This window comes from Haemorhous mexicanus, chromosome 33 (genome assembly GCF_027477595.1).
Source record: "Haemorhous mexicanus isolate bHaeMex1 chromosome 33, bHaeMex1.pri, whole genome shotgun sequence".
Taxonomy (NCBI): Eukaryota; Metazoa; Chordata; class Aves; order Passeriformes; family Fringillidae; genus Haemorhous; species Haemorhous mexicanus.
This window is the reverse complement of record NC_082373.1, coordinates 2,560,791-2,581,083: the sequence shown is the minus strand read 5'-3', so window position 1 is coordinate 2,581,083 and position 20,293 is coordinate 2,560,791. Positions and strand designations below refer to the sequence as shown.

Below are 20,293 nucleotides of genomic sequence, written 5' to 3'. Positions count from 1 at the left end.
ACACTTCACCCCCAGACCTCACAAGGGGAGAGAGAGAAACATGCCAGGCCAGCACTCCTACCCATGGCTATTTCACCTCCCAGCACGACAGTGGGGACCAAACCTGCCATCCTCCGCCGTCCCCTGGAGCCAGGAGCCAGAGCCCAGGGCAGGATCCTGCCCCCAGCAGCAAAGCTGGCTGGGATCAGTCCTCAGGGCAGAGAGCAGCCCCTCAGCCTCCAGTGAGGCCACACATGCCTGGTGAAAATACACAAGTTAAAGCCACGAGCCAGAGAACACAGAACTGTGGGTTGTGTAAAACATCAGGATTTACTGAACTGCACAGCCAGGACAGTTTCCCAAAGCTCAGTAAAAACAGCCACTTGATAAACTCTGTGTGTTGCACAGGTGTCTTCACACAGCACTGGGCAAGGTCCCAGATCCTGACCTGGGAAAGCAGGACTCCCACCCCCTCCCCTCACCAGCATGAGCAGCACAATTCCTTTGGGCTGCCCAGGAATCCTTTGGCTTTGCATCTACACCCTCCTCTGTGGAATTCCCCCTGCAAACTCAGTACCAGCAATGCTCCTTTAGAGGAGCCACAGTCCCTCGGGCAGTTCATTGAAGAGAGGCTTTTGCCCACCAGCCCAGTCCAACACTGCCATCCTCAGGATTCCAGCTGCACCACCAGCCAGGTGGGACAGACCGTGCTGATGGAAAGCCTCGATTCTGACAAAGTTCAGACACTGCTGTGCCAAGAACATCCTACAGTCCTGAAAACCCCATCCAACTGACCCTCATTTTGTGACTGCTCTATTTCACACAGGGAGAAAAACAGATGTTAGTGAAAAAGCCAGTTCTCTAGAGTTTTTTTAATGATTAACACTAAACAAATCCTGCTTGTTACTGTCTTCACCAGTACTACATTCAGCACAGCATTAGATAATAAAAATAAATTGCACTATAAAATCCCATTAAAAGTCTCAGTTAAGCAGAAAGATAAAAGGCAAAACATTATTTCATATAAGCTGGCAGGGGCCACAGAGACAACCTGCATTTCTTCTACTTGTGAGCATTGGTGTGCAAATGCCAGGACAAGACCAACTCCCAGGTCTTCACTTCAGCATAGGAGAGGCAAAGAAGTTACCCTGATGCCCAAACTGGGTTGTTGACTTGCTTTTGCTCCCAAATCTAATTCAAGAGAAACACAAGAATATCAGTTTGGAATTCCGGACATAAAGGTTCAACACTCTCCCATTTCCAGGGAACATTCACCCAAATCTCACCCACCTCCCAAACAATGTTCCTCTCCCTGCCATGAGAGGATGCTTGTTACCCAAACCTGCTGCTCCCGCCACAGCACAGATTAAGGGAGGGCTCACTGAGTAGTAAGTGCCCCCAAATGTCTCAGCTCTCCTAGAGCACCCAAAATCCCCTGCAGTCATCCCAAACATGGCATGACAGCACGCCCTGGCACTCACTTGGGGGTGGTCTTGCTGAAGGTGGAGCGGACCCTCTGGGACAGGGAGCTGGACGAGGGTGTCTTGGAGAGCTGGTGCTCTGGGGTGGTGAGAGGCCCCAGGATGCTCACTGCCAAAAGAGAGCAGCACAGTGTGGGGACAGCTGAAGGTTTCTCTGCCATGCAGGGAACATCAGGCTTTCCCTGGCATCTGTGAAAAGCACTAGACAAATCTGGCATTTCCTGGCACGCTTTGCTTTTCCCTCTGCCTCTGTGAAGTGAGAAGTTGCTGGCTCTGAGAGCCTCCCAGGCTGTGTGGATTGAGGGTTGCTGTTTTTAGTAACAGAGCAGAAGGCAGGATTACCTTGGACCTCAGGGGTCCGTGGAGTGGAATAGGCGTTGGTGTTCTCAATCACGTGTGCCGGGTCAATGTTCTCCTGCTCCACCATCATCAGCTGGCTCCAGTAGTCCATGGGCAGCAGCAGGAGTCGCTCCACCACCTACAGAGACACCTGGGAGTCACTGACCACAGAATCGTGGAATGGCTTGGCTTGGGAGAGAGACAATCACCACGTTTGTCCTGCCTTGGGCTGACGCTTCGTGTCTTGCAGCAGGGTCATGGGGTCAGGGTCTGGAACCGCGTGGGCGACTATGGTGGGGCCAAAGACTTTGGCCAAGTTGGAGATGTCCATTTTAGTGTCTGGGCTCTGAGCCACCCTGCATTAAAAGCAATTAAGAAAGGATGTAGCTTTCCCCCTTCACTTGTGATCCAAGTCCCCAGTCCCACACACACCTGGGCTCTGAGCGAGCAGGTTTGTTCCAGAATGAAGAGTTCATGCTCACAAGCAGTAACCAGACCCAATCAGAAAAAGCACCAGTGGGGTACCCTTCCCCTTCCAAGTCACAGAATGGTTTGGGATGGGAGGGACCTTCAAGATCACCTGGTTCCAGCCCCCCTGTCCATCAGAATGTACCTCTGCAGGTGGACCATGAGGAAAGCTAAGGTGTCCCTGTTGGCCTGAGGAAGTTCTCCAACTGCTTGGTACATAGCAGCGATGCTGTTATCCTCATCCGGGATTTCTAACAGGAAAAAATAATATTTAGACCTAAAAAAGTGCTCCCAGAAGCTGCAATATTCCCCTCACAGCAACAGCTACCCTGAGAACTAAAGAAGCCAGAAACTTCTCAAGGTTTGCTAATAATCTTGTATCCTGCCCAACTAGAACTCAGGCACAAGGGCTCCACAGAGCACCACGGGCTGCTGGCTCACTTGACAGCAAAACCATAAGTTTTGCTGAGCCTCAGGAAAGAGCTGGAGATGTCACACAGCAATTCCTCACCTGCAGCTTCCATGAAAGTCTTGTTTAACCGGAAAGTGAGCAGGGGCTCTTTCAGGCTGCGCAGGAAGTCCTTGAGAAGGCCACAGATGGCGTGGATATCGTCCACCTTACTGAGCAAAGGAATGCTCTTTGCTCTGAGAAACTTCTCCTTCAGCTCCCTCACAGTCTTGTCACAGCCAGAGATGCGGTAAATGCCTGTCTGTTGGCACAAAGCTTGGCTCAGAGGAGGAGGTCAACTGGCTTTCTTCCATCCCCACCTTCTCCCCACACCTGAGCCACCCACTAAGCAGCACAATGCACACCATAAATAAGGGATATTTGGGTTAACAATTTGCTTCCCTAACACCACAACCCATTTCACTGGCACTGTTTCACACCTCATTTTCTTCTTACCTCATGCAGCCCTCGTTGCTCAATCTCATTAACACAGTGCACGATGATGGAAGGGATCATTGGAGGAGTAGAAGGGACAAAATCCATCAAGGTGCCCTAAAAGGCAGAAAGGAAAGTAAAAAAAAAAGATGGATTCAGTCACCAAGACATGGAAAATACTCTCTCAGGAATTCACAGCAAGATCTATGGTCTGAAAACAAGAATTGTTGCTCTTCTCAGGACTGATGAAGAAACATCACATCCATCAGCACAACGCTGCATCGCCTGCCCAGAGCTGCCACCTTCCCCACTCAACGCCCTCCTACCATCACACCCCTACACCCCCTCCCTGCTTGTGCAATGATGCATTAGCGAGCTCATCTGCATGTCATTATGCAGCTCTGAGCAACAGGAGCTTTGCTGGGGAAAGCAGCCTTGGAGCTGAGCAAGTCCCAAGGCAGGGAGGCCCCTCTGGTGGCCAGCCCCAGGCCCGAGGCAGGGAGGCCCCTCGGGTGCCAGGCCCGAGGCAGGGAGGCCCCTCGGGTGCCAGCCCCGAGGCAGGGAGGCCCCTTGGGTGCCAGCCCCGAGGCAGGGAGGCCCCTCGGGTGCCAGCCCCAGGCCCGAGGCAGGGAGGCCCCTCGGGCCCCAGCCCCGAGGCAGGGAGGCCCCTCGGGTGCCAGCCCCGAGGCAGGGAGGCCCCTCGGGTGCCAGGCCCGAGGCAGGGAGGCCCCTCGGGTGCCAGGCCCGAGGCAGGGAGGCCCCTCGGGTGCCAGCCCCAGCCCCGGGCACGGACCCACCTCCCCGATGCGCACCGGCGTGCCCGTCAGCGTGGGGATGCAGGGCAGGGGGCAGCGCTCCCGGCACTCGGGGTGAGCCACCACCCGGCAGTCTCTGCACTTCAGAGAGATCTTCCCAAACTTGACTCTCTTTCCACACGGGACACACGATTCTGGCTTGATAACCTGGTGATGCAGAGCACACAGACGGGAGAGGTTAGTGTAGTGCAGTAACTCAGCAGGAGTTAAACTGATAACAGGTCTCTGATCCACATATCTGGTACAGGTCATACTGACCTGAGCCGAATCATGGAATAGCCTGAATTGGAAGGGAGCCACAGAGATCATCAGTGCAGCTCCTGGCCTTGCACAGACACCCCTACAACCCCACCCTGTGCATCCTGGGAGCATTGTCCAAACCCTCCTGGAGCTCTGGCAGCCTTAGGGCCATGCCCATCCCCAGTTCAGTGCATGATCTCCCTTTGGGAGAAGAACTTTCTTCCAATATCCAGCCTAAACCTCCCTTGACACAGCTGGCAGCCTCTTATCACACTCATTCCAAGATGGAAGGAGATGCTTTTCCATCTCCTCCTGCCTGCAGACCCACCGTCTTTGAAACAAAGTCGTGCAGCCTCACTCCCCCGTTGTGCTGGGGGGTGCTGGAGCCATCGCTCTCCTTGGACTCCAGCTGCTTACTGCCTATGCTGGACTCACTGCTCCAGGGCTGCAAAGGACCTGGAAGACACAAGAAGAGGAGGCTGGAATCACCCTCTGGCCCCAAAATGCATGGGCAGCTCCCAGATCCTGGAAGGAATAAGGAACATTTCAGGATACCTGTGTAGCTGTGCCAGGACAGGATGGGGATGTTACACCTACCGCTCTTCCTGCGGCTCCTCCGAGGGTAAGGCACAGTCTGGATGGTAGAAATGGCTTCAATGGGGCCACCATCGTTGGGGACCATCACAGTGGTTTTTGCTACTATGGATTCATTAGCCTGGAATGACACATACACCAGTGGCAGCAGTGCTGACAGAACACAGGAGTTCCAGCCACCCTGGAGACCGGCAGGACCTGTGGCCAGGTGTACACAAACCCACCTGCGACCACCATACCTGGTCTGCTGTGTTGCTAATGGATCTGGATTTCTTCTGAGGAGCTGGGGGGCCTTCAGCAAACTGCCTGGAAGAGCGCTGAAAAGAGAGCACATCCTTGTCTCAAAGCAGGAATGCTGCTCACGTGGCATTACACTGGCCCAGGATGACTGGAAGGACTGAACACTTCACACACCTGTGGTGTGTGCAGACAAGTCCTTCAGGGGAGCCTCTGTTTCATGGCAACCTTAGAGGTGCCAGGAAGAATTAGGGAACCTCTTTCAAATCATTTTCCTAGCCAACTTTATAATTCAGATCAGAAAAAAAAGTAACCCACTCAAGAAAGGAGAGCAAAAAAGCCCCAACAAACCCACAAGCTACACACACAAAAACCAACAACTAAGCAAGTCACAGACTCCCAGACCAATCCCAGCTCCACTAGGTGATGGTTTCAGGCTCTTTCCCACCTGTATCTTCTGCAGATTAAAGCAGAACGGGCACAAGCTCCTTTACAGAATAGAAAAATGCTAACTTCCTACATCATTTCCCCCTAATCTGGGAGTTGATAATAATCTCCAAGTGTTTTCTTGCAAACCCCAGACTGTAAAAACCCAGGATATACAGAACTCCGCTCATCTTCAGTACCCAAACAACAACATCAGACCTAAATTTCAATCTAAACCCGCACAGCAGCAGCACAGCCATTCGAGGTCTGACTGTGTTTAGTGGCTCAGAGGTCACTACAGGTGGCTGTGAGGTGACAGATGGTGGCATTGTGGCAGCCAGGGGGAACAAAGGAAACTATGTGACAGGAACAATTGAACAATACCCGCTTCTCTCTCCTCTTCAGCCTGACAGCTTTCACCACCGAGGAATCCCAGTCCTGGGGGAAAGACGGCACTGGTTAATGGTAAACAGCACACAGCCCCTGGCCAGGGCTTTCATCAAATTTTAGCCAACAGCACACTCGGGAAATGCTAATCAGCTCAGCCAGGTTAATATGCCAGTAATCCAAACACAAAGGGTCTCTGGAGATAACTCCCTCCCCTCGGGCTTTACAGGGGAGGAGAACTTCAGAAACGGAGTTACATTACCAGTGAGTCATCGCTCTTGTCAAAGCTGATGTCTGACAGAATTGAGCCAGATTCATCTATTGTAGACAGCCTAAGAAACAAAAATTAGAAGAAGCTTGTATCAGTTTGGCTTTCAGTCAGTCACGGTTCCAGAACAATCCCACTGACTCAGAGGAGCCGTATTTTAAAGTGGAACAAAAAGGGGAACTGTTGACATGGGTGAGGAATGTGTCACAGGGGCAGACAGCTGGATTGATGCCTGACACCTCAGATAAAACGCTGCTTCCCTACCTTTTGTTGCCTGCACTTCCCACAGAAGCCTGTGGCCTGTTCAGGAAGGCGAGGACAGACTTCTGCTCCTCGCTGAGCTGGATGCTGCCGGAGGCATCACACATGAGCAGCTCCCGAATCAGCTGGATTTGGCGCTCCTGTGAGCACAGATAACATCAGCAGCTGGATACACTGTGTTTAATTACTGTAAGACCCGACCCAGTGCTTGAGATACCGGAGATAAGCTCTCGGAACTTGTGTCAGTGGACTGCTAATGGCTGCAGGCAGGTAATGGCAGCTCAGACAGGTAATGGCAGCTCAGCTCCATCAGCAGCCAGTCTCCTTTCCCAGATCAAAGCAGAAGGCTGCTCCAAGGAGCCTAGCCAATTCCCTGCTTTTTATTTTTCCTTTCCTCCCCACGAGTACCAGTCCTTCTTTGCCACTGATCAATGCAGTTTTATCGCCTTGTCTCCACACTCTCAAGAGCTGATGGGTAACACAGGAATTACTCACCAGCTTCTCACAGTCCATTTCAGCTTTTTGCCTCCGTTTGATCTCCACATCCACCTGATTGCGGGCGTGTTTCAGCTTCACATCCAGGGCACTGCGCTCAGCTTCCGTCTTCATCAGGAGATCTTTGTACCTGCCGAGCTCCTGCTCCGTTTTCTGCCATTTCCTCCGGTTCTCCTCAAAGTTCTTGGCTAACTGAATAAACTCTGGGGAGAGAACACATGAAGTCTTAGCTGGGCAAGCAGAGGAGTAGCTGACAGCAGGTATCTGTTCACACTGAATCCTAGGATTCCTGAGGTTGGAAAAGACCCCATTCCCACCTTGTCACCCAGCCCAGAGCACGGAGTGCCACCTCCAGTCATTCCTTGGATCCCTCCGGGATGGGCACTCCCTGGGCAGACCCCTCCAATCCCTGAGTGCTCTTTCCAGGAAGAAATTCTTCCTCCTGATGCCCAACCAGCTCCCAACCGAGGCATGGAGAACCAGCCTTTGGGCCAGCCCAGCCACACAAGAGATGCCCACGAGCTCTTCCATTTCTCATACCAAGCCCTGCCTGTCAGCACCAGCCAGAAGAGCTGGAACACGAGACAAAGCCAGTCTGCTACAAGCAGAACATGGCCCTGCACAGAAATTCAGCTGGGACTTGATGTTTCTCCACAAAGGAAAAACCCAGATCAGACTGGTTTTAGCATCTTCAGCAGATTTTTCAGGAACAAAACTCACGGCACTCGTTTCCTTCGCTCAGGAGCTCGGCCTGGCGTGTGAGCTGCTCGAACAGACCCCGCAGGTTCACCATGGCAATCTCCATCCTCCTGCCAAAAAGCCACAGCTAAACAAGCAGCCCAGCCCTTCCCTCCCCACTCCGAGCAGAAACCAGCCCAAAGGAAAGAGAACCAGAGTCACTGGCTGAAATGCTTTCAGGGGAGTTTGAAAAGCTGCACCAGCAAAACTCATGTTTTATATATGCATCTACTTTTTCTCATTGGGAATGAAAATCCACAGCCCTGCAGAGTTTATGGATAACAGAGCCTTGGAGAGAGGCAGATCTGCCCATCTTAGTGCTTCCACTATCCCTCAGCATGGCACAGAACCCAAGGCAAGATGAGGGATCCCAAGTCCTTCCCTTCCGAAAGGATACAGCCCGTGCCCTGTCTACAAATAACTTGGTACTATCTAGGCCACTAAAAACCTGCAAGTTTTCAGCACTTTGTAAGATAAAAATAGGAGCAGCATTCTGGAGAATTTTAATACAGTTTTAAATTTAGCTGCATTTTAACTTACAGCTCCTCCTGCAAATAGCTGTTAAAATTCAAGCAGTCAGCACATTTCTCTCAAACAGCAGCAACAACGGCATAAACAGAGGCAGCGAAGGGGAAAGTCTCCAGCTCAGCAAGACAGAAATGACTTCACGAGTGCGAGAGGTGGCTGGGGCAGGCAGGGCAGGGACATGAGCTGGCCTGGGAGCCAGCAGGGAGCAACCCGCCCACACAGAAGGCTTTGAGGTACCTGTCCCACAGGTGCAGACTTCACGGGCACACCGATACCTCGATACTGTCTCTATTAATTGCATTGCGAGGTGTGGAAGAGCTCTGCCCTTATCGTGCGAACTCACCGCACGGGGCACGCCCAGCTCGGTGCCTCAATTACCAGCACCAGCATCTCCATCCCCGCGCCCACCGCGACCCCCGAGGCCGGGAGGCCGCAGGGACCAGCCCGGCCCGTGGAGCGCCATCAGAGCCGGGCGACCGGGGCTCCGACGCCAGCGGGGTGGAAGGGGCCTGGGCGGGTCCGGGGTCCGTTCCCCTCAGCCCTCAGGTCTCCCCGCACCCCCCTGAGCCCCCGGTTCCTCCCAGCCCGGCCCCGCACTCACCCGAGCCCCCCGGGCTCCCCTCGGGTCCCCTCACCTGGGCCGCGACTCCGGCCCCAGCGGCGCGCGCAGCCCCAACGGCCCCGCGCTCCGGTTTGAATCCGCGCCGCCAGCCAATCCCCGCGCGCCCCGGCTCGCCGCTCCCGGCCTCTCATTGGCTGCGCTCAGCGCGCTCCTGAAGCCATCCCGGCGCCATGTCTGCTGAGGGCGCGGCCTGCCTGCTCGGCGGGGCCGGGGCAGAGCGCGCGCCGAAGCCGCCCGGGCGCCATCTTTGCTGCTGGCGGCTGGAGCCACGCGTTGCTTAGCAACGGGGACGCCGGGAGGGCCCGGGACCCTCCGGGCTGGGCGTGCTCCTCGTCCGCCGCTCCAGAGGGCTGTTCTGGGCAGGAAAAGCCCTTCTCAGGCCAAACCTGGTGGCTGTGTCCAGCAAAGCCATTGGCACAGGGCTCGTGTGGGCCTGAGCCCCCCGCGCTGGTTCTGCAGAGGGTCCATGCGAGGGGCTGGGTGCAGTCGGGGAGAGTTGAAATTCACTGCGAGGCTGTTTATGGAGTGCTGTCACTCGAGAAATACGATGCCTCGCCTGCTTTTCGTCTTCAAACATTGATTTGAGTAACAGCCGGCAACTTGTGCCAAAGGCAAAACCCATTTCAAGCCACATACGAGTCTTCCCTGTGCAGGCGTTTAATATGCAAACGGATAAAACCCAAACCTAACAGTTACACAAAGGGAATTCACATAATCATAAAATAACACCGTGCTTTAATCTTTTAAATCTGAAACAAAACAGCGGGTAATTGAAGAATGGATATTAGCAATTAGAAAGCGGAACTAAATGCTGAAAATTGCGCAGTGGAAAGGGGAGTTCATAAAGCAGATTGCTCTCATCATCCAGCTGCTTTGTTGGAGCTTCTTTATTTAGGGTATATAGTTTGTTTTACCTTAATAATAATTAATTCGTAATAGATCATAAAAGGCCTCAAGATCTGTGGAAAAGTAAACATTACTGAGGCTTCCTTGAAGAAGAGAGGCAAAATTATCTAGATTTATAGGGGAACTGAGGGCTAGAAGAGACACAACTCGTCCTCTGAGCCCCTGGCCAAGTGAGAGAAAGGTTCTGACCTTGATATATTACCTTGCAGTACAGGAAATGACCCAAAAGCCCAGTTTGCCCTGTCTGGGAGGAAGTTGGAGGCTGAAAGCTACACCTGGCTCTGCGAGAGCCTCTTGTGCAGGTCCATCCCCAATCTGAGAGGGGGCTCAGCTGTTTTGGAGGCAGCCCGGGCCTCCTGCAGCTCCTGCCTGTAATTAAATCTCCTCAGCTAAGATGCCTCCATTGGCAGGCCGTGTTTGCAGGCAGGCGAGTTGTTTTAGTGTCTGCTGAGGAGTTGGGGAGGCTTTTGCTCACAAGCAAATTCTGTTCTCTTTCCAGGTGTCACCTGCAGTCCCTGCCAATAACAAAGCACAGTTTCAGGGGATGTGAGTGGCTGCAGGAGGTGCTGGCCTTGCTACACAGATCACAGTTCCTCCATACGTGCTCTCCCAAACCCTCCTCTGAGCCAGGAGGGTCTGAGCACCCCAAAAGCTCCTCAGAGCCCCCACCTGGGGTGGGGACCTGGCAAACGGGCTCCTGCTCGGCCCCAGGCTCTGAAACCATCGCGGAGTCTCTTTTCTCCTCCCGGGCTGATGAATGGTGCGAGCACCGAGGTCAGCAGCACCTTTCATTTGCAGCTTTGTTCCACGGGAGGAGAAAGGCAGAAGGGCTGAGGGCCTTTTCAGGAGCTGCTTTATGGCAAAGTAATTATATTCTCTTTTTGTTTGTGTCAGGAAAAGGGGGGGAGAAGCCTTGAAATGTCTCATCTGGGAAACCGTTAATAGAATTTATGCTAATTTGATGATTCCGGCGATTACTGGCGGAAGCACTTCACATTCTCAGGCAGCAGAAATTCTCCTGCAGCTCCTCCCTCAGCCTCGCTGGTCTTCAGCCCCTTCTCCTCCTGCAGCCCCCCCAGACCCCTCATGGGCAGCACTGGCCGACCCCAGAGAGCGGCCCTGGGATGTCACCAGGGTGTCACCAGGATGTCACCAGGCCGGGGGCCGATCCCAGTGACATCCCTGGTGACCCCGCTCCTCCATCTCCGGGGGAAGATGGAAGGAAACTGCCCCAGAGCCTGAGAGTGAGAGCGAAGAGCAAAGCCAGAGCTCTCCCTGCCAGCCTGGTCCTCTGGTGGAGCTTTGCAAACACCGACTGCTCTGCCCAGCTCCTGTAATTAACTCTGCAATTGCAAACCCATTTGTGCAGCCTTGTGCTCAGGGGAAACCTTTATTAAGTTCCTTTTAATCCAAAACCAGTTAGATCACGATGGTCTTCATAAACAGTCATTCAAAAAATAAAAAGGCGAGGGGAGCCAAGGAGAGCAACCTTTCTCCAGGGACAAAAAGGGAGAAAAAACCTCTTAGGTGCATTCATACAGCAGGGGGGTTAAAAGGAGCTGTTCAGTAGTGTGAGGAAAAAATCCATCAGGCTGAGCAGGGAGGGCAGCCGGGGTTTAGCCAGAGGGAGATGGACCTCTCAGGGAATTAATTTCTGATTTCTGCTGGCTGGCCAGAGCCAGAGGCCGGCAGATGGCATCAGGCTCATGTGCTGGGTGGGAGCTGCAGGGCCTGGGCCATCCCTCAGCAGGGCCAAATGTGGCCAGAGCATCACCCACGGGGCTGTGAGGAGGGGGTGATGAGCCCAGGGGGGCTGTGAGGAGGGGGTGATGGGCCCAGGGGGGCTGTGAGGAGGGGGTGATGAGCCCAGGGGGGCTGTGAGGAGGGGGTGATGGGCCCAGGGGGCTGTGAGGAGGGGGTGATGAGCCCAGGGGGTCTCTGAGGAGGGGGTGATGAGCCCAGGGGGGCTGTGAGGAGGGGGTGATGAGCCCAGGGGGGCTGTGAGGAGGGGGTGATGAGCCCAGGGGGGCTGTGAGGAGGGGGTGATGGGCTCAGGGGGGGCTGTGAGGAGGGGATGATGAGCCCAGGGGGTCTCTGAGGAGGGGGTGATGAGCCCAGGGGGCTGTGAGGAGGGGGTGATGATGAGCCCAGGGGGGCTGTGAGGAGGGGGTGATGAGCCCAGGGGGGCTGGGAGGAGGGGGTGATGAGCCCAGGGGGGCTGTGAGGAGGGGGTGATGGGCCCAGGGGGGCTGTGAGGAGGGGGTGATGGGCCCAGGGGGGCTGTGAGGAGGGGGCCAAAGGGGTCCTGGTTTTGCCATCAGTCTGACAACAAACCAGGTTCATCTGGGATGTCCCACCTGAGAGAACCCAGGATGTTTCTTTTGTCCACTTCAGAGTGAAGATCACTTGGATGGGGTGAGCCAGACCCGCCATGAACGGTGCATTAATGTGAGCAGAGAAGCCACGGCCTCATCCTGAACTCCTTAAAAAACAAAGGGAGTCTCTATTGCCTTCATCTGGCTTTTAATGAATGACCTCTTGTCGCCGGGAGCTGCGTGCGGTGACAAAGGACCTTTGTGGGCCGATATTTATGATTTCATTTAAGCCGGGGAGCAAGCTGAGGGAGAGGGCTGGAAAATAAGAGCTGAGCTGATGGTTCTGTCTTTAAACTCAAGGGATCTTTATCTAGTTTTTGTATTAATACAGTTGTCATCCCTTAAATATTTGAGCGACTCACAGCCGCGAACGCTCCCACGCCGGAGGGACTCTCTGAGTCCGGCTCTCCCAAGCCCACACCCTCCTCTGGACCCGAATGCTGGGGAGGAGGAAGGGGTTTGCGTTTCCTTAGTGCCCCCCAAGCCCTAGCCACACAGGAAGCCTGCTGTGAGTGCCCACAACCTGCTCATGGGGGCCCCGGGCTCCCACAACCCTCCCCACGCCAGCGACTTGCCAACACTGATAAATTTTTGCCTTTTCCTTGGGCAGGTCTTGGTGGAGGATTAACCAGCTGGGAGTCGGGAGTGAGAGCGTGTCCCCTCTCCTTTGCCATGCAAACAGAGAAAATTAATCTTGCAGCTTCCTCTGATATTTGGGCTGAATTACAAGCTGGGAGCGGAGATAAAGCGCGGGCGGAGGAAGGCACAGGTACCGCGGAGCCGGGCTGCTGGCACAGGCCTTTGTCCCTGCAGATAACGCTCCCCTCCTGGAGTCATGCATAATTCACCAGCCTGCCTCCCTGTCCTGGTCATCCCTCCCTCTGCTCGCTCTCTTCTCCTCCCTGAGCAGCTGGAAGCTCCGTGTCCGAGCGAGCCACCGTGTGTTTGTGTGCAGAGCCACGTCAAACCTCGCTGACAGCCTGGGTCTTGCTGGGACAAAGGTAAGGGGACCTTGTCCCCTCTGCTGGAGGCTGATGGAGCTGTGGGTGACACCCCACAGCCTGTGCTGGCGTGGGACACCGGTGTCACCCCGCAGTTCCCCCTGCAACCCAGCCTGGCACAGCAGCACGCCCGCTCCTGCCAGGCCCGGGCTGTGTTTGGAATGCCCATCACATCCCAGCTCTGCCAACCACGCTATCTCCCTAAATCCCTCCACGTTCTACTTGGATAGAGGTTACATCCTCCGGGACACCAAGCCCAGCATTAACAGACACCAACTGCATTTTATTTGGTCGATCATCCGGAGGCTCTTGACAGAACTGTGCCACACAGAGCGGGAAAGCCAGCAAGGTTTTCCACAGCCACCAAGAGTTCCTCTCCCAGAACAAAGCGAGAAGAGCCTTGGTCACTCCCAGCCAAACAGCAAACACACACACACACACACACACACACACACCTGCTTAATGATTTTTGCTTTGTAAACGAAAGCGGTGCCATGAGTTTAATAACCACTGCTTGGGAGTAATTGGGGCGATTATTGTATGGCCCAGGGGGAAAATTGCAGCTTGTTATCTCCAGGGAGTAGCATTAGGATCCAGCAGATAATCAGACCGTTATTTGTTGCACTTCAGATGACATTTCTCATGGATTTAGAAACGATAGTGATCAAGCCATGTTTTCAGAGCCACTGCCAAGCTGCAGAGTCCAGAGACCTGGAAGCTAAATAGCACCTGAATCTGCCTGGGACAGCTGCTCTTCCAGCAGGGATAACAGACTTATGTGCCACATTGAGCTCAAAGACATCCAGACCTCAGCAGCACTCATCTCTTCTTTAATTTGAGCTTCTCATAAGGGAGACAACACTCAGGATGAGGATGCAAAGCGGGGGTATCAGCTCTGACATGCCGCCAACCAGATCTATACTCAGGTTTCTTTGAGACCTTCCCTCCTGTTTCTCCCTCTCCACTCCAATCAATGGCCTCTGCCTGTGTACCTCCAGCAGCCCTGAAATTTGAGGCTTGGGCAGGAGCTGCAGCATCAGGGCTGTTTGCATGATCCTGCAGAGACCAGCAGCACCGGGCACCTTCCCTGCGCCATGACCCCATCCCCTGAGCAGCTCCATCGGTGCTGCATCTCCCTAAAATATTTGTGCACCCCCAACAGCAGCTTTCAGACCCTTGGGGGTTTCTGAGCTGGGGGAGGCAGTTCCAGCAAACCCAGATGGGGCAAGACACAGCACGGTGACACAGCTCCAGCGACACCGCCCCGCTCCTGGCACCCCACACCCTGCTCACCCAGCTCCCAGGTGCAAAGGGGGATTTTTAGCAAGGCTAAACCCTGCCAGAACCCCAGGCACACTCTCTTTTGTAGGTTTGCTGCACAGGAGCATCCCCAAATCCTGGTTTGGGCTCTGCTGCCAGGGATGGGCTCCCAGCTGACACGGCAGCCCCTCGGCCCCCCGTGACGCCAGCAGAGAGGATCCTGCCAGGCCTGGAGAGCTGAGCCAAGGCAGCTCCGCTATTGATCCCCGATCAATGACAGCTCAAGGCCTGGAAATGACAGCGCCTCTCCCCAGCCCTCAGCTCCCAGGCCAGGCTGGAGGCTCACGCAGAGGTTTAGCAATAATCCCAGGCAGCAGCGAGGATGGGAAGAGCCTCTTGCAGCAGGTGGGTTGTTCAACAAATTGGACACATAACGAGACAAAAGGCACAGAGGAAGGAGATCTGGTGGGACTGGACCTTTATCTCTGGCACGCTGGCCGCCAAATCTTTGTGCAATATTTATCAAGGGTGACCGGCAGGAGAATTGGCAGTCGATGCCTAAGTGAGGAATTAAAGCCACTGCCATCCTTATCTCCCCGGCAGAGCGAGGGGAGGGGTGGGCGGGAGCTGCCAGCCAGCCCAGGGCAATCGACTTTGAAACCATTTGTGGATTTAACGAGTCCAAACTTTATTAGCTCAGCTGATGGGGAGCAGAGCAGAAGCACCAAGAGGGCAAACCAGTGCATCCATGTCCTCGGGCTGCCTGAGCTGAGCACTGCCTCCGGGCAGGCATTTCCACTGGAAAGTCCCTTGTGTCCCCGATGAGACATTGCAGGGCTGGGGGACGGGGCAGAGCCGGCCCAGAGGCTCCAGGTAAGGGGTCTGTGGTCTTTCAAGCCCAGTTAAAACTCACTTTTAAACCGAGGAGCTGCTGCTCTTTCTCTCCTAGTTTCCCTCAGCAGTGAGACAAAGGCAGGCGATGCTCTGCCCTCGGGACAGTCACGTTTAGCACAGTCAGAGGCACAGCTCCTGGGGAGAGCAGACACTGCTCGGCACTTCCAGCCACCCTGTGAATCTGCCCCGGGGGACACAGCCCGGAAAAACCCAGGGAAGGGATGGATAGAGCCCCCCTAACCACAGAGCTCCAGGTCAGTCTGAGGGGGTTTGTGCAGAGCCATCCTCAGGGAGGGCAGCTCAGCCCCCCGGCCGGGGGCCCTGGCCCTGCTGGCTGTGGATGGCGAGCAAAGGGCTGCTCCATCGCCAGCATCCCCTGGGAATCCCCGGTGATCACATAACGTCTGTAATTAACTCGATTATTGGCTTTTCTTTTGCTGAGACTGCACGTTCAAGATGGGCTCCATCTGCTCCTTGCATGGGCCTGGCTGCTGCAGGAGGGGACAGAGCCCCTCCTTCCAGAGAAATGTCTCATTCTGCCAACAGGGGACAAGGACGAGGCCATGCTGGGGGGCAGCAGCAGCCCCTGGACAATGGCTGTGGGTCCAGCTGCCCAACAGCCCCTTCACCACACACCAAACTCTGCCAACCAGCCTTGTCCCCCTGGGCACCCATCAGCCCCAGACCCGGCTCCACCGGGGCCATCAGCTTTGCTAAATTGTTAAAGGGGATTTGCATCTCTCTGTTCAATTTCTCTTCGATGCAAATAAAAGCCCAGGAAGCCAAGTGGGAGATGCTGGACTGCCATGCATCGGGTGGCTGCTGGGAGGAAGATGTTCTGATCTGTGCCTGGAGCATCCAGGGCCACATTCCCCCCTGCACCACACAATCCCTCCCGCAGAAATGGGACACCAGCACCGAGAAGCGTCAACACCAGAGTAATTCCCAGCTACAGCCCTTTCCAGGCAGGCTCCCCCTTTGCCCTGCTGTGGGTCTCGTAAATCCTCCCCAGGTTATTCCGGCGGCGGTCACGGAGCCGTGGCAGCAAATCTGAGCTTAGCTGGGAGCGGGCACGTGGCGGGTCCCCAGCACCCATCTGCACCGCCTTTGTCTCTGCAGCCTTTGAGCCGCTCTTCCCCTCCTCTCTGCTGCAAAGAAACGCAGTAGTTGCAACATTGCTTTAATTTGTTTGCCAGCTTTCAGAGATGGAGAGGCTCCTCTCCCATCGGTGCCGTTTGAGGATGCCGGCAGCGTTAACCCTTTGGCTCCCACGCCCCCGAGCTGCTGGAGCGGCTTTGGCACACCCGAGGCACACGAGCTGCCTCCCCCAGCCCTGCTCTGCAGCCGACCTGGCACTTCCCAGATGGAGGGATCCATTTCCCCTTCCAGCTACCCTCAGCATTTCCGTAATGAGATGAGTTTTGTTGTGACCACAACCAGTGTCAGAGGGAATAAAAGACAAAGTGATCCAGACGGGGCCATGGCAGCAACAAGGACACGAGGACAAACAGCCACCAGCAAAGCCAGGGCAGTGTGGGTGGAGAAATGGTGTGGGACGAGTGGGACAGCACAGGGGGATGGGCTGGATCTGCACGCAGGGAGGGGCTGGGGGTTCCTGTTGTCCTGTGCCACACACAGCACATCCTGGGATCTCACCTGTGCACACACACCTGAGTGCCATGACCTGCTCCTGGCCTGGGCTTTCAGCAAGGTGCCAGCTCTGGGAACACCAGCGTGGCCCTACAGGGGCATTTCTGCTCAGGTGGCTCCAAACCAGCTTCTGATGTGGACATCAGAGCAGGAAGAGAGCAAGGAGCCGGAGGGATGGCCTTGGGCAGCACTGCTGGGCCTCTGGCAACCCCACACTGACCCTGCGTCCTGTGGAATGAGCTTGTTTGATCTCTGCCCCACACTTCCACCTTCAGGTCCCATCCAGCCGGAGCATCTTCAGCCCCTTCAGGCCAGGGCAGCAGCCCCAGGGCTCTGTGTGTGTCCCAGGAGAAGCTTTCTCTGGACACTGGGCGAAGCAATGGGGACAGCAGGAGCCACCCAAGCTGGAATTTGTGCACAGGGGAAGTGTTTCAGGACAGTGGTTGAGCAGGAGCCAGTGGTTTTGCATTGCCTCATGCTAATTGCTCGAGCTAATGAAGCCACACACCCATCTTGGTGATTTTCCACAGGGTTTCCATCCGCCTCTGGTTTTTAAGGTGCTGTCCACGATTCCGGAAAGATGCGGCTGATTGATTCCGGGATGGAAAAAGAGTAGAAACAACTCTGAAAGGGCTGCAGAAACACACTCAGCCCCAAAGCAGGCGAGGGGCTCCCAGATGCAAGGGTGAGGAGCAGCAGGAGGAGGAATTCCCAGCCATGCAGCCCCAGGCGTGCAGTGTTGGTGCAACACAGACACAGCGTTGTGGCTCTTGCTGAGGCTGCTGGTGAGGAGGTGTTCCTGCCCTCCCACGGGGTACCATCCCTGGGGAGTTTGCTGCCTGTCTCTTGGGGATGGTTCCTGCTGCCAAAACCCCAGGAGGGCCCAAGCCACCCTCCCCATGGCTCCGTGCCTGCACCCTGCACTGCAAGGTGCACGGTTGTTAAGCAGTTCAACCTCCTTTTCATCCTGAGCACAGTTCTGAAGGTTTAAATAGAAAGATATCAAAATAAAAGATAATTGTTGAGAAAGATGAATAGGGGGAGAAAAAAACCCCATCAGCACGGAGGAACTCTTGTCTAATTTCTCACCCACGCAGAGCACAGCGATATTAGTGCCTTCAACTCTGGTTCGTAAAAGCTTTCATGGCTTTATTACCAGCTCCCCGAACAGCTTGTCCTTTTAATAAGCCAAGGCCTCCAGATAGCAGATCTGCCCATGGGAGATCCCATCAGGACGTGGTTAATCCAGGCAGAAATAGCACAAAGCATCATCACACTCACCTGACTGAGGAAGCCCTTGTCTGAGGCAGGAAAAGGTTAAAATCCACCCCAAAAAGCAGGGGGAGAGGGGAGGGAGGGAGAGCTGGACCTCCTCTGTGGCGGGTTAACCAGTGCTGCTGGGTGTCCTCACCTTCTCCATCAGCCCTGCTCTCCACAGCCGCTGGCATTGGCGATGGAGGCCTTTAATTATCCAAACTGCTGCCCCTCACAAAATTAAATGCTGCTGAGGATGACTCAGTGTTTAATGGACTGGCTGCTCCTCACGCCGGGAGAGCCAAGCGGGTGCGAGCGAGAGCACGGCACAACACGGCATAAATCACCCGCAGACGCCGCTCACGGGGCCGCTGGCCCAGCGCTCGGAGCAGCCTCTGCTGGGCTTCTGCACTGCTGCTTTCGCTCGGGATAACCCGGGGGAACTCCTGGGAGCAGCAGCTCTGGGCACTGCAGCTCGACCCTGCCCCCAGGCTGGCTGAGACCCTTCCCCAGCTGCCACCACGGGGATGCGCTTGATTTAGAAATCCCACGGATCCACCAGGCTGGCTGTGCTGGCTTCTCTGTCCCCGGGATTTAGATGTGGTGGTTTCCTTTGGAAAGGTCTCAGCAATGGTCAGGTGTGGTTTAGAAGGCAAACAGGTGCCAGAGGATGTGATACAAAGCTTGTCTCTGCCTTTGCCCCTCGCTCGGGCCAGCCCAAGCCAGCATGGCAAGAAGCAGCTCTGTTAATAGCCTCGTTAGTCTCACCGAGATGCTGAGGCTGTGGCTTCCAGCAGATAATTAACGATGTGCTCATGAATTAGGAAACCCTGGACCTCTACCAGGATCTCTGTGGAGGCTCGTGGTTCAGAGCTGGAGCAAGGCAATGCCTCAAGGAGCAGCACAAAGTAAAGGGCATGGCCAGCAGGGACTGGCAGAGGCCTTCTTTGCTTGTCTTTAATTCAGGACCAATTTTTCTCCAGGTACCTGACCCCTGGAGCTGGAAAACAGGAAATATTTCTCCATGGAACATGTTGTCAAGCCCTGGCACAGGCTGTCCTGGGCAGCAGTGGAGGCACCCCTCCTGGAGGGATTTAAGACACGTAGATGTGGTGCTTGAGGGCTGTGTGGTGGCCTTGGCAGGGCTGGGGCAGCCGCCAGAGGATGATCTTGGAAGTCTTTTCCATTTAAAGGATTCTGTGTGAATGCAAGAGTCCCTAATGCTGGAGCTGCCCCACCCCTAAGAAGTCCTGCTAAGGCCCCACGGTGCCTCATTTGAATACAATTTACTGTCGCTAATGATGCTGATGGTTATTTCCCCAAGCTAGGAAGTATTTGGCCCCAAAATGGGCTCCTGGAAGCAATTTCAGATGGCAGTCTGTAATGCTGGAGCTGATGGAAGCAATTTGCAGCCCATTAGCAGCGATCGGCTGTGAAGATATTTTACACATCACTCAGTCCAGGTTTGAGGGGGATGGAATTTTTACCCCCTCTCCTTTGTAATTTTTGTCTGGGATGGGGTGAACACCTGGGCACTGCCTCTGCAGCCCCAGCAGCTCTGCCTCGTGCCAATGGTGACTTGTGAATTAAATCCCTTAAATACACAACGACAGTCCCAGACTGCAGGGCCAGGCGCCCCCAGAGCCTGGGATACAGCAGTGCCCAGCACCTCCAGCACCCACAGGACTAATTGAACATTATTAATTAATTTCTCTCCTGGACAGCAGTGGATGCAGGTGAAGAAGCAATTTTCAAGCCAGGGCTGCCTCCATGGAGGGAGCAAAAGCACGGCACAACCCCAAAAAAGCATGGAAAATCATCACTTATCCACCCTTGCCCTGGGGATGCTCTTCCCAGAAGCAGGATGGGAGCTGGTTTCCGTAACTGGGGTGTGTGTGGTGGAGCAGGGACAAGCTCTGCTGGGAAGGTGAGGAAAGAGCCCCAGGCCTTGATTTATCCCTTGGCCCAAGCTCCTGAGGTGTTCCCAAGACACGTCTGGGATCCTGCCTGTCTGCCGGAGCCTGTGCTGGGAGCCTCAGCTCTGCAGCACCTTCCCTTAATTACTTTTTTCATTCTAATTAGATCTGAGGGCAGGCTGAGGGGAGCCCTGGTTGCTGAATCCGTGCTCTGAGCACCCATTTTTAACAGGAGGACTCCACTACAGCCACTCACGCCCCACCAGTTTTCACCTG

At 54.9% G+C, this 20,293-nt stretch overlaps 1 protein-coding gene across 3 annotated transcripts; it reads right to left on the bottom strand.

Annotated features, from left to right (window-relative positions):
* Nucleotides 1–290: 290 nt before the first annotated feature.
* On the bottom strand, nucleotides 291–8,839 carry RACGAP1 (Rac GTPase activating protein 1). Of its 3 annotated transcripts, none has more exons than XM_059871914.1 (17): nucleotides 8,775–8,839; nucleotides 7,594–7,682; nucleotides 6,874–7,076; nucleotides 6,382–6,518; nucleotides 6,112–6,181; nucleotides 5,847–5,900; nucleotides 5,039–5,116; nucleotides 4,803–4,920; nucleotides 4,534–4,661; nucleotides 3,948–4,112; nucleotides 3,172–3,267; nucleotides 2,779–2,977; nucleotides 2,413–2,518; nucleotides 2,023–2,155; nucleotides 1,803–1,938; nucleotides 1,461–1,569; nucleotides 291–1,170 (listed from the first exon to the last, which is right to left on the bottom strand). In XM_059871914.1, exons 2-17 carry the CDS (start codon nucleotides 7,676–7,678, stop codon nucleotides 1,095–1,097), a joined length of 1,893 nt encoding a protein of 630 aa, XP_059727897.1. In that variant the 5' UTR covers nucleotides 7,679–7,682; nucleotides 8,775–8,839; the 3' UTR covers nucleotides 291–1,094. The 3 variants fall into 3 exon arrangements, with proteins under 3 accessions (XP_059727897.1, XP_059727896.1, XP_059727898.1); XM_059871913.1 differs by having other exon boundaries at nucleotides 8,741–8,828; XM_059871915.1 differs by having other exon boundaries at nucleotides 3,963–4,112; nucleotides 8,741–8,797.
* Nucleotides 8,840–20,293: the final 11,454 nt, after the last annotated feature.

What these genes read in the sequence shown, in the direction of transcription:
- RACGAP1 (XM_059871914.1), bottom strand. Translation starts at nt 7,678, where the DNA reads ATGGAGATTGCCATGGTGAACCTGCGGGGTCTGTTCGAGCAGCTCACA. An exon ending in CTCATGGTCCACCTGCAGAG is followed by an intron (nt 2,156 to 2,412) that starts GTACATTCTGAT and finishes CTTTTAATGCAG; the next exon opens with GGTGGCTCAGAGCCCAGACA. An exon ending in ACACGAAGCGTCAGCCCAAG is followed by an intron (nt 1,939 to 2,022) that starts GCAGGACAAACG and finishes GTGTCTCTGTAG; the next exon opens with GTGGTGGAGCGACTCCTGCT.